Raw genomic sequence first — 13,561 nt, 5'->3', positions numbered from 1 at the left:
CTAGTAAATACTCTAGAAGGTCTTTTTTGCCATTTTTTTTAGTTTTGTGTGTGTGTGTGTGTGTGTGTGTGTGTGTGTGTGTGTGTGTGTGTGTGTGTGTGTGTGTGTGTGTGTGTGTGTGTGTGTGTGTGTGTGTGTGTGTGTGTTTTTGTATATGGTTTGTTTGTTTTTTGGTTTGTTTTTCGTTTTTCGCTTTTGTTGGGATGGAAAGAACGAAACTTTAAAGCTTAAACAATAACAATTGATCAAAAAACCATCTTACCTTATTACTAGTTCTGATAAGTGAAGGTCAAACAACAGACAATTTTTTTCAAACAAGCCTCGACTCAACATTATTCTTTTTAGCGTCGACCATCAAAACATTTACTCGTGAACATTAGACTTGGTAAGCGCTAGGTACTATTATAACTCTAATGCGGTCAGTGTGTATAATGCGTAGGTACGATACAGATATGTACTTGTTAGAATTGGCACCGAGACTGAATGGCTGATATTAGTACGGGCTGATAATACTAATGCATGTCTTTCACACACTCTCTGCTTCTCAGATAAGACGGTATCCTGTAGTTCTGAATTTAGTCCATTCGATATAGCTTTTCAATTCCAATCTAGCTCAAAATTAGGCACGGCAACCTTATTCTTTAATTTTTAAGAAAAAAATTCCTAGTTAAAGGAATTTTTGGAAGAAAAAAGAATTCCGGGAAGAGAATACAAAGAGCATGAATAATAAAATACACTTGAATTAAAATACTCATCTTCTGCAAGCCAGTATCACTTGTGACATGTTAAAAGCATCAAATGTTGAATCACTAACAGTAAAATTTTATTTAGATCGAAAGGCCTGTTTTTTTCTGGTTTTATCATGTGTTAAAAGGTTTTCTTTCCCTTGAGGCAAATATAGTGACACTCTAGAATATGGCGGCCTTCTACAGATATATTGCTCTAGTTATGTAAGTTTATTTTGATATCATTGAAAGTTCTCGGCTTTTTGAATTAAGAAATGAAAGAAGTGTTGCAGTTGTAAAAGACAGATTCTTGAAAATGACAATTCATCAGTATATCTGAATAAAATAGTTGGGTATAGTCAGAATTTTTAATAGCGCTGTTAACTTGTGAGGTAGAAGCACCAGGTAATGTGATATTGCTGAATAACCGCACTTATGGTAAAGGTATAACTTTTTAATATTGTCATAGAAAAGGAAAGAAAAAGAAAAACCAAATATATCCTTCAGACTTTTCTTGTCTTCTTTCTTTCTTTCTTTCTTTCTTTCTTTCTTTCTTTCTTTCTTTCTTTCTTTCTTTCTTTCTTTCTTTCTTTCTTTCTTTCTTTCTTTCTTTCTTTCTTTCTTCCTTCCTTTCTTTCTTTTTTCTTTCTTTCTTTCTTTCTTTTTTTTCCTTCCTTTTCCTTTCTTTATTCTTTTTCTTTCTGATTTCCCTTTGTTCTTGTTTTCAGTTCATTTTAATATTTCTTTATTCATTCATTAAGTCCAAATGCTAACTCATCCAGACTTAAACCTTTTCTTTTTCTTCCTTTTTTAAATCTATGCATGAATAAATTAAGTACTAGTAGCTACACAGGAAGCATACTTCACTGTTATCAAACAAATTATCTTGTTGAGAACACGCCAAGAAAATAGTGATAGTCTAAAGCAATAGCATACTAAAATCACTTTGCTACGGTTATCACGCTTATCCGCCTCGCAAAATCTTTCACTTAGGCAGGTAAGCTTGGCCTGATTGAACGATATTCTCTGCTAATAATAATCACCTCTTCATTCAAAGGAGCTCTTCTAATGTGGTTAAAAACTCTTGAATTATTTATGACCTCTAGTCTATCTAATTTCTTAATGACTGGCACAGTAAAAAATTTTAAAGTCATTGAATAAATGAAATGACGATAATTCGATGTAAGAGTTTGTTTGATAAAATTTTCCATAGAAAATGAATGGATAAGAGTAGTAGAAGCTCAAAGCTACAGAAAAAGATATATTGGTGGAGCTAGGGAGGGAAAAGAGAGAAAAAATCCGGACAAAAACAAGTAGTTATGTGCCACTAAAAGCCACTTTAAGATCTCTGAGTGCGGACAGGTTAAACACTGAGATTGTCAAGTAAAATTCTTGTAAATAGATCTGCATTGAACCTTTAGGCAATGATCCCAAAGCATCTTACTTTATTAGTATAAGTGACAGGATTCTTTCCATTTACTCTCTATCTCTCCAGCATGAAAATCTTTCAGTAACAAGACTGTTTTCATCCTTCTTCCAAGCATTTTTAGCTTCCCAGTTATTTTTGGAAGTTGGTACCCCTCAATCTGTTTAAACATAATATAAAATAAAGTAAATAGACCCGTTTCGAATTCCAAATTACCGCTGTGTTTCTTGATTATAGGCTCATTTGCACAGGATTAGCCTCGAGTTCGTGCAGAATATTCGTGTTCCAGTCAAGGTCCGTCGAGTTTCGAAGTGTTTGTATTGTTGAAGTTGTGCATTCTTTACTTTACCGTTGGTATTTGTGAATATTTAAACACTGATACGAGGCTAACCCTGTGCAAATGAGTCTGTAATCAAGGAACACAGCGGTAATTTGGAATTCGAAACTGGTCTATTAGAACAAAAATTGTAATAAAGGGTGCAAATAAAGTTCTTCTTTCCCGGCCCTTGGCCTTCTCCGCTATTTTCCACATTAGGCCTCTTTACCTTGCGGGTAATGTTTTCCCATTTCAGACCACGAAGCGTTCCCTTGATAATAATTACGGATTCTTTGCTCCAGTTGTATCCATATTCATGTGTTTTCTCTTGCGCAACTGTTAAACAAAGAAATGATACTCTAGGATGATACACATGGTCTGAAATGGGAAAACATTTCGCCAAGAAGTAAAGCGGTAAAATGTTGAATAAAAGATTCCACTCTAGCAAATTATGAAAAATCAAATTCTTTTTACGTCTATTCTTACTTTTTCATGAGGCAATATGAATTTGTATAATAAAGGAAACTCGCGAAGCATTTTGGTAGTGACGCCATCGTGCAAACGGCCTATTTACAGTTTTATATATAAAGGTTAAAACGTTAGAGCGAGGGTTTGCATTGAAATTCAAGATCGAGGGCCGCATTTCGATGGAAAACCTGTCCCGGGTTTTGAACTCAGCCCCGCTCTCCCCTGTTAGTATCAATAATGCTGAATTCAAAACCCGGGACAGGTTTTCCATCGAAATTCAAACCCGACATCAAACATAAAAAATAGGGCGTGCTTGGTTTTTAATTGTTTACTTTAAGATCTATACTGACTTAAATGATGTTTTTTGTTTGTCACCAATGATTTTAGACCCTCGTAGCGCATCAGCGTTATTAGCTAATCCGATACAAATCCACGTTGAAGAGTTTTAGGAAAAGTATAAACTTGTTAAATATGTCAATGAGAACCGAATTATTTTCAGTTGAATATATGAGTTGAAAGACCATGGATTTAAAGACCTTTAGATGACAAGACTTTGGTAGAATAAACTCGGCGGAACACGACGTGAGATTTACTGATTCAGTTTAATGTTAAGATGGTTGACAGACAGAGAAGCTCAAGACGCGATTATCACGAAAACACCACACTGTTAACCTAGACATGATTCACGATGAGTGATTATTTAAGGTGGGCTAGTAATCATGATCAAGAGCTTAATATAGTGAAGAAAAAAAGATGACAGCCATGTTGACTAATATAGCAAGATTAAACTGTCAAAATACTTTATCTAGTGTAGTCTTGTGCATGAAGACTATAAAAACCATCGATGCCATCACTGGTCCTGTCCACTTTCAGACCAGTTGTATCCAGGATTTCTAGATAGTGGCGGAGATAGGGGTGGAACCGTGGGTTTTATGTGGAACCCCCCTTTTGTCAAAGCCAACCTTACCAGATTTTTCTGCGCGGCGGCCATTTTGGAACCCCCCTTTCTAAAAATCCTGGATCTGTCACTGTTAAGAATGGGTCATTCCATTAATTTCAATAAAACAAAACGTTCCCTACTTCCCCTCCATATGATTTACTGACTTACAGCACGTATATGTTACGGTTTGCTACAACGCTAACATTAAAATGATTCCATAGTTTTCAATGTCGTAACAAATCATAACTCTTCACCTTTTCTATTCATGCTTACCCATGTCTATTTCTCGCCCGCCTTCAACACGGCTACAAGTTTAATATACAATGGCACGCGTGCAAAATTTACGGTATTTGAGAATCTGTCCTATCAGTTTTCCCGCCACTCGGTTTCTATTTTAAGTGTGAGTTGTATGTGACGTCATGTATGCGATTGACACGCGCAGTCGGTATTAACATAATGGAAGTGTCAGCTTCACTTCAAAGGCACTTTAAACCATGTATGTCTTCCCGTGCCATCTAGATTTTATCGAGCTTAGTTCTAATTAGTTCCAAATGTGTCGTGGTAGTTTTATCATTTTTATCTTCAATTAGTGTAAACCTGACAAGGTTTTTATTTTTCTTTTCTTTCTTTAGCTTTTTTAAATGTCAGTGATAAGACTGAATGCTAAAGCGACTAATTGGTTAAACAATTTATAGGACATTTAGTGGGAAAATAGCTTATGAAAGTAAAACTTCCAGCTGAGTTGACAGCATTCGCCGAAAGGAATTATGGGTCAACTACTTTTGGTTAGCATTCTCCAAGCAGGGACTGAGTTCAATGTAGATTTCTCTTTTGAAAGAGACTCCACTATCTTGTAGTTTGTGCATTCTGTACGTTTTTGTGTTTAACAGTTGATTAGAGTGTCTACTGATAGAACTATGTCTGGTACATTCTTCCACTGGTGAATCATCGTCATAGGTGGAACGTGATATTTCAGGGTCACACTATTATTATCAATATTAATATTAATATCATTATTATTATCATTATTTATATTATTATTATTATCATCATTATCATTATCATTATCATAATTATCATCATTATTATTATCATTGTCATTATCATTATTATCATTATTATCATTATCATCATTATTATTATCATTATCATTATCATCATCATCATCATCATTATCATTATCATCATTATTATCATTATCATTATCATTATCATTATCATTATTATTATTATTATCATTATTATTATTATTATCATTAATGGATACGTTATTAGAACCGTTTGCACCGGTTTGTACCAAATTGATTGCGAAAGCCACAAAATAATTTGTATACTAAGATTGCATGCATCCCGAACTTTTCGAAAATAAATCTAAAATATAAAGTTTGAAACTATTAAACAAGAAAAATCTTTTGCGCGATTTAGCTGTAGTTACAATAAATATTCCAGACATAAGGTGGAACCTCTCTAAACGGATGCCTGGCCGACCGCAAAAGGCCAGATAAATTGTTCTTAATTAATATGGAGCTGTCCTTTATATATTTTTATTTCAAGAGAATGTATGGTGAATTAATTTGCCGGGACCTAAAGAACTATCAGTAACATGGAGGTGTCCTATTAATAGAAGTGTCAGTATTATAGAGGTGTCATGATATGGAGGTGTCCGGTCGTATTATAGGTGTGTCCGTATTGTAGAAGTGTCCGTATTGTAGAGGTGTGGAAGTACTATGGAGGCTTCCGTATTATAGAGGTTTCCGTATTGTAGAAGTGTCCGAATTGTAGAGGTGTCCGTATTGTAGAAGTGTCCTTATCCGTATATAGCCTGCTGTGAAGACGTTTTTAGTGTCGGCTCGTTCCTTTTATTTTCTAGCTCGAATAGACTAACTTCGGTTAAGTATTAATAAGGGAAGGTTACTATGACGTCAGCGAGGCTAAATAGTGATTTTTTTCGAAAATTGCCCCTGTGATTATTGTGTGTGTGTGTTTGAAACAATCTGTTTCGTATGTTGTTGTTGTTTTACTAAGTCTTCGAGCATGCATGCTACATCGAAAGGCCTTGAAAGGATTGTAGGACAGCTAGCATGAACACCGCAGTCGCACTGGAGAACCCTGGGTAACTCGGGTAACATGTCTGGAGCTTTTCCCCTCAAAAAATCAAACAGTTTTTTAAAAAATAATTTCAAGTTAAAGATTTTGAATTGAAGTCAAGTGCATTTACGAGGTAAAAATCTTCTTGAAATTTAGCTTCAAAACTATGTGCTTTGATCTATAAATGATGTCAAAAGCATAAAGGTGGCGCATATGGGAGGGCATTCTACATTAATCCTCTTAGCTGAATGAAGATTACATCGTAAGAAGACGAGCCCCAAGGCAAAAGTGAAGATATTAAATACTATGTCTGCACGAACACAAAAAGTTCTACTACCTTCCTGATTTGCATTGCGTTGCATGACAAGACTTAATTAAAAATTTTAAAAAAGACAATTTTTGTTTATCAGAACAAACATGAGAACAGAAGAAAGATGTTGTCCAGTCATTGATTAAACGATATCAGCACAATCACTTTCCATCATATTTGATCGTACCTTTTAGGGGTTCAAATCGACTTGGTTTCAAAAGGCTCTTTTAATTTATGTGTATCTAGTTGGGACAAAAAATCTTTAAAAAAAAAAAAAAAAAAAAAGAAAAGAAAAAAGAAAAAAAAGGAAAAAAAAGTCGGTAGGTATTAGCTTCAGGTCACCCATCCTGGTACTAACCTGGGCAACCAGACTTCACTGAATCCCAAGTTTTTTCCACTGGGCCACGTTTCCAGGTGAATCAGCATAACAATAGCCGTGAAAACAATGCACCGGATAGACTAGCCTTTTTAGCATTAGTCTTTCAACCGATTCCGTGCGTGGCAGAGATGCAAGGGATTAGCCGATATGGTCTGGGGGCCGGCTGGTCTCTCCCCTGATGCTTCGGCTAGAACATTTTCTTGCGTAATTCGTACACCCAAGGGCAGAAGGATTTAATCGCCGTCAGGTCCGAAGTCCATACGACGCCCCAGCTCTGCGGATGTCTCGGGGGTATGGCACAGTGGGATCGATTTTTTGTCTTTTTTTTTTCCTGTCGTTGGGTTCGAATCCCACCGTATCCGGATAATATTTTTTATATTTTTTAAAAGCATATTAGTATTTTTACACAAGAGAATACAATAAATCGGGCGCGCTCATTGGGCATAATTTAGTTCTTATTTTGTTTTATAAAATAACTGTTATGAATGTCGCGTTCTGATTGGTTTGGAGCGCGTGCTTTATAAGAGCACATTGCACGCGCGCGCACTTTCCGTTGCGTCATTCCTATCTATTATTGTAATTTGTATTTTATAAAAGAAATAAAAAACTTGCTTGCTGTGCTGTGTGCAGTCATAAAGCACTTGGGGATTAGCATCCGCTACGCGTCGTGCTTCTCCTAACACTTCTCTCGTGTTATGCCAACCCCCGCGTGCTTTATGACAGCACACAGCACGCGCGCGCGTTTTCTATTTCTTCAATATTCACTCACAGGTTATTAGTGCAGTTTTCGTATGACTATGAAAATCTCAGTGCCGTAAGCGTGACGTGCCGTGACCGTGATACTTTCTATAATTTTAATTGGCTGATTTTTTCACGCGCAATATGATTGTGCCGTGATCTTGGCGTGACCGTGTCCGCGCCGTGTTTATGCCGTGTTCCGGGTATTTGATTGGATGGAGAGTAAATTCTCGTGCAATGTGATTTGTCTTGCGTATCTCTTTATGTGTCACGACCGTGTTCGTGCCGTGAACCTTTCACAGTCATACGAAAACTGCACTAATATAGAGCGCACGCGCCACACGTTTGTCGATTTGTGCCGCTTGCAGAGATCATAAATTGCCACTGATTAGTTTTTTAGACACAGTGACTACTTAATTCGGTTTTGGCCATATTCAGTATATAACAGTTAATTGGTATTAAAGCAATCTCAAAAATCGGAAATCGAAGAAAAGAGGAGTGCGTTTTTCTGTCTGGGAACAGTTTCCTGACAAGAGGATTCTTGGTATTTTCTGCTTTCTTATATGGTTTTATAAAATAACTGTTAATAAATCTCGCGTTCTGATTGGTTGGCAGCACGCGCTTTATGAGAGCACACAGCATGCGCGCGCACTTTCAGTTTCGTCTTTCATTTAATTTGTATTTTATTAAAGAAATAAGAAACTTGCTTGCTGTGCTGTGTTCAGTATAAAGCACTTGGGGATTTGCAGAACACTCGAGAAGTGTCGAGAAGTGTCGAGAAGCACTCCACTGCGCGTCATGCTTCTCCTAACACTTCTCTCATGCTCTGCCAACTCCCGCGTGCTTTATAACTGTATACAGCACGCGCACGCGTATTCTATTTCTTCAATAATTTCTGTTTATATCAGTGGTACTGCCGTACTGCATGTCTACCTAGCCTGAGTATCATGCCTTCGGACTGCATGGGGAGGGGTTTGGGGACCTGGGGAGAGGTGGTGAAGAGAAAGGAAGGCCTTCTTTATATCGGCCCTCTTCTCCCCCTCTCCCCAAGATAGCCTGATACTCAGGTCAATGTTTACCCAAATGGACCAGCCTCCCACTTGTTTCTGCCCATGCCTCATTCTCCTTACAAGAACCTCCTCATTAACCAAATCGTAGGATCGTTATGAAGAGTAACTTGGCTAATATGCAGCTCGTTTTCTTATTTGTTTAACGTGCTGTATGGGGCTGTGTGCTTCCTATGGGTCACCGTAAATATTGGCATAAAAATAGCAATTGTCAATCAATGTCAAGCAGGATCAATCGCGTATTTACTGCAGTGACGTAATATGAACTATAGGCTCTTTATAAGAAAAATATAATATTGTATAAACAATCATATTATATGGATATAAATGACTTTTTGCATCAAAATATTTTTTCATTCTCTTGGTTTTTCTGAGGTTGTTCCGCAGGAGTCTGATAAGTCTGCGGGTTCCGCTGTTTCCACACTCTTCACAAACTGAAACTGGGAGTCCTGTGGCCTTCGGAGTCCGCTGACCAGCAATCCAATACAACAGTTTTAGTTTCGATTCTGTCGTTTTGCTCAAGTTTTCACTGTTATTTTCCAATAATTATCGTTACCAAGGATTATAAAGTGATTTCTTATTAAGTGCAGTGTTTAAGCTATGTCTAAGGGTGACTACAGCAGTCGAGAATGTTCGGTTTACGTTGGGAATCTCGAGAAAAGAGTCACTGAAGAAATCATGTGGGAGCTATTTTTACAAGTAAGTCAATCTTCTTACGATCTTAAGTTTACCAATCTTCATATTTATTCGACCAATACTTTCCCAAACGATTTTGGATTCTATCATTCATATTTCCAACCATTTCAATTAGTATATTTTTGATTAAAGAATTCCAAAATCCAGGCGTTTAGGGCTGTGTTGGCGTTAATAACTCCTACTCGTTGTATGACAAAGGGTCGTATAGTATATTTTAAATGTAAGCTTACTTAGATGTACTTGTTATTGTTGGGTTAGATTTTATCACTTTTTTAAATCCCTAACTTTATTGGATTAGATAATAATAATAATGATAATAATGATAAACTTTATTTAAAGAAGGTTAAAAAACACTTTACAAAAGTGCACCAGTTTAGCAGAAGCTAATCTTCCACTGGGCCTTCTAGATCTAAACTACCCTCAATTAAGCAATAACTAAAGTAAGGCACAATTTTCAAAATATAGCTTGAGGTTATGGCAAGTGGGAAGACATTTTTTGAAATGCCAGAGTCAAAATTTCCTTTATTATTTAGAGTCTTGCATTAACTAAATACTATAAAAAATCTTTTAACAAAAATATAAATAAATTAAGAAAAGACAAACAATAGGGCTAAGTGAGGGAACAGCTAACGGAATCAATGGTTCTAATGAGAGGAAGCAAGAACATGTACTGTATCAATTTCCAAACCAAGCATAGCAAGCTTTTATGTGAAATTCCCTTGAGTTGCTGCACCCTCTTGGAAGACACATAACCTGGGGCTTAACATTTAGCAGTGTTAGTTGATCCTAATGATTGCTTCCAAAATTGAAATAATCCAGAAATTTGAAAGCGTGGGTGGTGCATTCCTGCTATCTCTCACTAATGAGGCTTGGGTTACTCAGTTACATGAAATGGAAAAACATTTCACTCAAAATAAAAGTTAAAATTGTCTATAGAGAGCTTTTGCACCATTATGTGCCAGAGCCCATAACACAGCTTGGGTTGCCTGTGGTTAGATAGCAGAACAATAAAATACCTTTACTTTTGGGAATTGAATTCATTCTCATGTATAATGATTGTATTGTTCCTGTCGTCTAAAATGGCTGCCGTTGGGTGATGGTGCAAATTGTTATTGGCTTTACCAGTATAATAGACCAGTTTCGAATTCCAAATTTCTGCTGTGTTCCTTGATTACAGACTCATTTGCACAGGGTTAGCCTCGAATCAGTGTTTAAATATTCACAAATACCAACGGTAAAGTAAAGAATGCACAACTTCAACAATACAAACACTTCGAAACTCGACGGACCTTGACTGGAACACGTGAATATTCTGCACAAACTCGAGGCTAACCCTGTGCAAATGAGTCTGTAATCAAGAAACACAGTGGTAATTTGGAATTCAAAACGGGTCTATTGTGTAATGTAAAACTTGTTTTTTTACCATAAGGCTGGACCAGTAGACAGAGTATCTATTCCTAAAGACAAGGATACTGGCATACAACGTAGCTTTGGATTTGTCGAGTTTTCAAGCCCTGTGTCAGTGACATATGCTTCCGAGCTTATCAATGGATTATGTTTATATGGTCAAAGTATTGTTGTTAAACCCCAAAATATTGGATCACCTGCACCTAACCAAGCTAACAGGTCTTCTCCTCTGAGCTTTAACTCTGACCTCTCCAGACATAGTCCTGTTCCACTATTCCAAGGAAAGCCAAATGACGCTATGACACCCTACATGGGCAATTCCCAAAGGCATGGACAGAATAGTTACGGATCTAATAATTACCAACATGGAGGATATTCGTCTCCTCAGTATGGGAATCCACTTCCAAATAGCTTAATGCAGCAGCAGTACCAAGCAAGGATTCATTATGAAAAGAAGAGAAGATACTGATATCACTCAATGAACTAGTGATATTTTAGTCCATGTACTAACTTAAGAGTATGGCGTTAAGGGATAAAGAGGGGTGTAGATAAGTGGTGAATTCACTCTAGTTCCTTGCCTCCTTCGCTTGTTCTACTTACACAGGCTATTTCCTTTTGCAAAATGACGAATGAGTTGTTTTCACACATAGAACAAATCTTCTTATGTGGCCTACCTAATAGACAAAAGCTTGTTCAAAGTTTTAAGAAACATTTGTGTATATTCGCTAGAAGAGTTCGTGATAGTTTCTAGCTTTGAGGGCCAAAGTTTCAGAATTAGGAAGCTATAAGACTTTTCATAGTTTTAAAATAATCTTTTATTCCATTCTAATGACAATTATTACACAGTCTGGTTCCAGTGCAAACATCTCTTGTTTAACATACCTTATATAGTGTTGGTCATACCCAAGCTAGACCATGATGCATCCTGTTTATGAAACTATTTTTGGACGGGCGGAAGGGGATTATTTTCTAAATAAGGGAAATGCTTCCAGACATCGATTACTGAAGCGTCGTATATGGCAGCACGCCGAAGCATTTACGGCTATGCTGGCGATTTCGATCCGGGCCAACACCGCTATCCCGTAAGGAATTGCAGACTACAGATCAGGAAGCTCGGAAAAAGCCTAAGTGAGACGTTAGTCGGTCCCTAGTTCGTAGATGATTAATCCCTTGCTATGATTAGCAAACCAGGCAGTAGGCACCCAGAGGGCCAAGTAGTCACGTGATAAGTTCATACGATATGTTCTGAAAACGGGTTTTGGGCCCACAAGACAACATCCTGGCTACGCCTCTGCCGGTATGCATGTCAGTCATATGTACTTATTGACTGAGTGGGAGGGCCGTACGGGAAAATATTTGGCTCGAGGTCATGTCGTACGGACCGAGCGCAGCGAGGTCCGTACAAATGACCTCGAGCCAAATATTTTCCCGTACGGCCCGACCTAACTCAGTCAATGAGCATTTTATCATATGACCCTCACGAAAATAAAAATAATTAAGAAAAAGAAAGCGCGCGGATTCGAGCAGGGCCGGACGGATTTTTCCGGCCCGCTTACGTCAACCCGTCCGGCCCCCATCACGTGACTTTTTTCCAATGGTTTTATTAGAGCGCGCGAGCAGGGCCGTACGGGTCATATGATAATTTGTGTTACGAAAACACAAATGAAAATCTAGCATTAACGCGGCACGATTACACAGAGCAATTTTCTCTCCAACTTGTCTTGCAACAGCATTGCGACACAAGTTGCAAGAGTGTCTACACGGTGCAACGGATACGCAATCGTTGCTAAAAGTAGAAACGAATTTTACTTTTCGCAACGATTCCTGCAACTTGCTCGCAACGTTTTTCAAATTGCGCTGTAGGTTACACGCTGCCATGCTCCATGCAACTTGTGTTGCAACGCCGATACGAGACAAGTAGCAGCTCCGTGTAATCGCGCCTTTAATTTCTTATTCTTTTAAAAACTTAAATCAAAAGTGTAAATACAAGGAGCCACTAAAAAATCGTTTTTGGGTCCTTGTCTTGAAATGGTTAGCCAAGCAGAAGTTGCGTCTGTCAGATCAAATTATTTAACGGATTCCTGCCTGTGTATTTTATGTTCACTGAATTGAATTGAATTTTACGAGCCTCTTGTTTTGAATTCCCCTCTTAAAGTAAACATCATATAATTATGAGCAAATGAACTTGAACGAGCCACGGTAATGATGTAACGAGATACCAGTGAATGAAGCAAAAACGTAAATGCGCCAAAATTTCCATTTTCCTTTTTGACACAGTAACAAAATTTCCATTTTGTATCAGCAGACAGTTTAAATCAAACCGGCAAATGGCGATAAGTTCTCTTAATCGATTTGTCTTAATCGTTTGCCTCTGGTATTGAACAAATATAACCTTTTTTTATTTTCCACGCAGAATATCCGAAGTAAACGCCCAGAAAAAATGTTATTGTTTATATATTGCCCCCTGATATCATTTCATCTCCTAGAGGGATGTCACAGAGTACTTTCATCATTAGAATAACACTGAATTTCGCTAAAATTGTGCAATAAAAAAACATGTTATATTAGTTTAAATTTAATCTTTACTGATCAACCAGTTTGTGATTTGAGTCGATTAGAAATCTTTTTGCCTTATTTGGTAACATCTGCAGTGCCTTTGGTTGCTGTGCTTACGCAGGATAACAAGACTTGTAAAATAGCCACTCGATTTTTCATTCAAGTCATAGTTATTCATAGATTTTTCGCTGAATGTAATGGACAAACTAATTGACTCGATCGCATTCACGAACTCAGAGGAGGCAACCCCACTCTGGGGAAAAAATTTTACATTATTTTTGACGTCATTGGTTATTCATTTAAATATAATGTGTACATTAAACACACAAAATTAAAAAGAAATCCAGCTAATTTGTGTGATTAAAATGCATCGTCGTCGTCCCTACAATGAAATTGTTTGGTTTGAAAGCCCAGTGGGGTGCCTTACAGACCTTGCAGAGGATTT

General features: G+C 37.4%; 1 protein-coding gene across 1 annotated transcript; it reads left to right on the top strand.

The window, feature by feature from the left end:
• Positions 1–8,932: 8,932 nt before the first annotated feature.
• Positions 8,933–13,458, top strand: LOC116295493 (RNA-binding protein 7). The gene is made up of 2 exons (XM_031703318.2): positions 8,933–9,156; positions 10,583–13,458. Exons 1-2 carry the CDS (start codon positions 9,058–9,060, stop codon positions 11,027–11,029), a joined length of 546 nt encoding a protein of 181 aa, XP_031559178.1. The 5' UTR covers positions 8,933–9,057; the 3' UTR covers positions 11,030–13,458.
• The last annotated feature ends 103 nt before the right edge of the window (positions 13,459–13,561 follow it).

Source organism: Actinia tenebrosa, unplaced genomic scaffold (genome assembly GCF_029948245.1).
Source record: "Actinia tenebrosa isolate PJP-AT-01 unplaced genomic scaffold, QUT_ActTen_1.0 PGA_scaffold0__85_contigs__length_37466705, whole genome shotgun sequence".
NCBI classification, from domain to species: Eukaryota; Metazoa; Cnidaria; class Anthozoa; order Actiniaria; family Actiniidae; genus Actinia; species Actinia tenebrosa.
Note: the sequence above shows the minus strand (reverse complement) of the source record. Positions and strands in the feature narration are given on the sequence as shown.

Coding starts and splice junctions, on each gene's coding strand:
- LOC116295493 (XM_031703318.2), top strand. CDS start 9,058: ATGTCTAAGGGTGACTACAGCAGTCGAGAATGTTCGGTTTACGTTGGG. Junction 9,157..10,582: donor TGTGGGAGCTATTTTTACAA/GTAAGTCAATCT, acceptor TTTTACCATAAG/GCTGGACCAGTAGACAGAGT.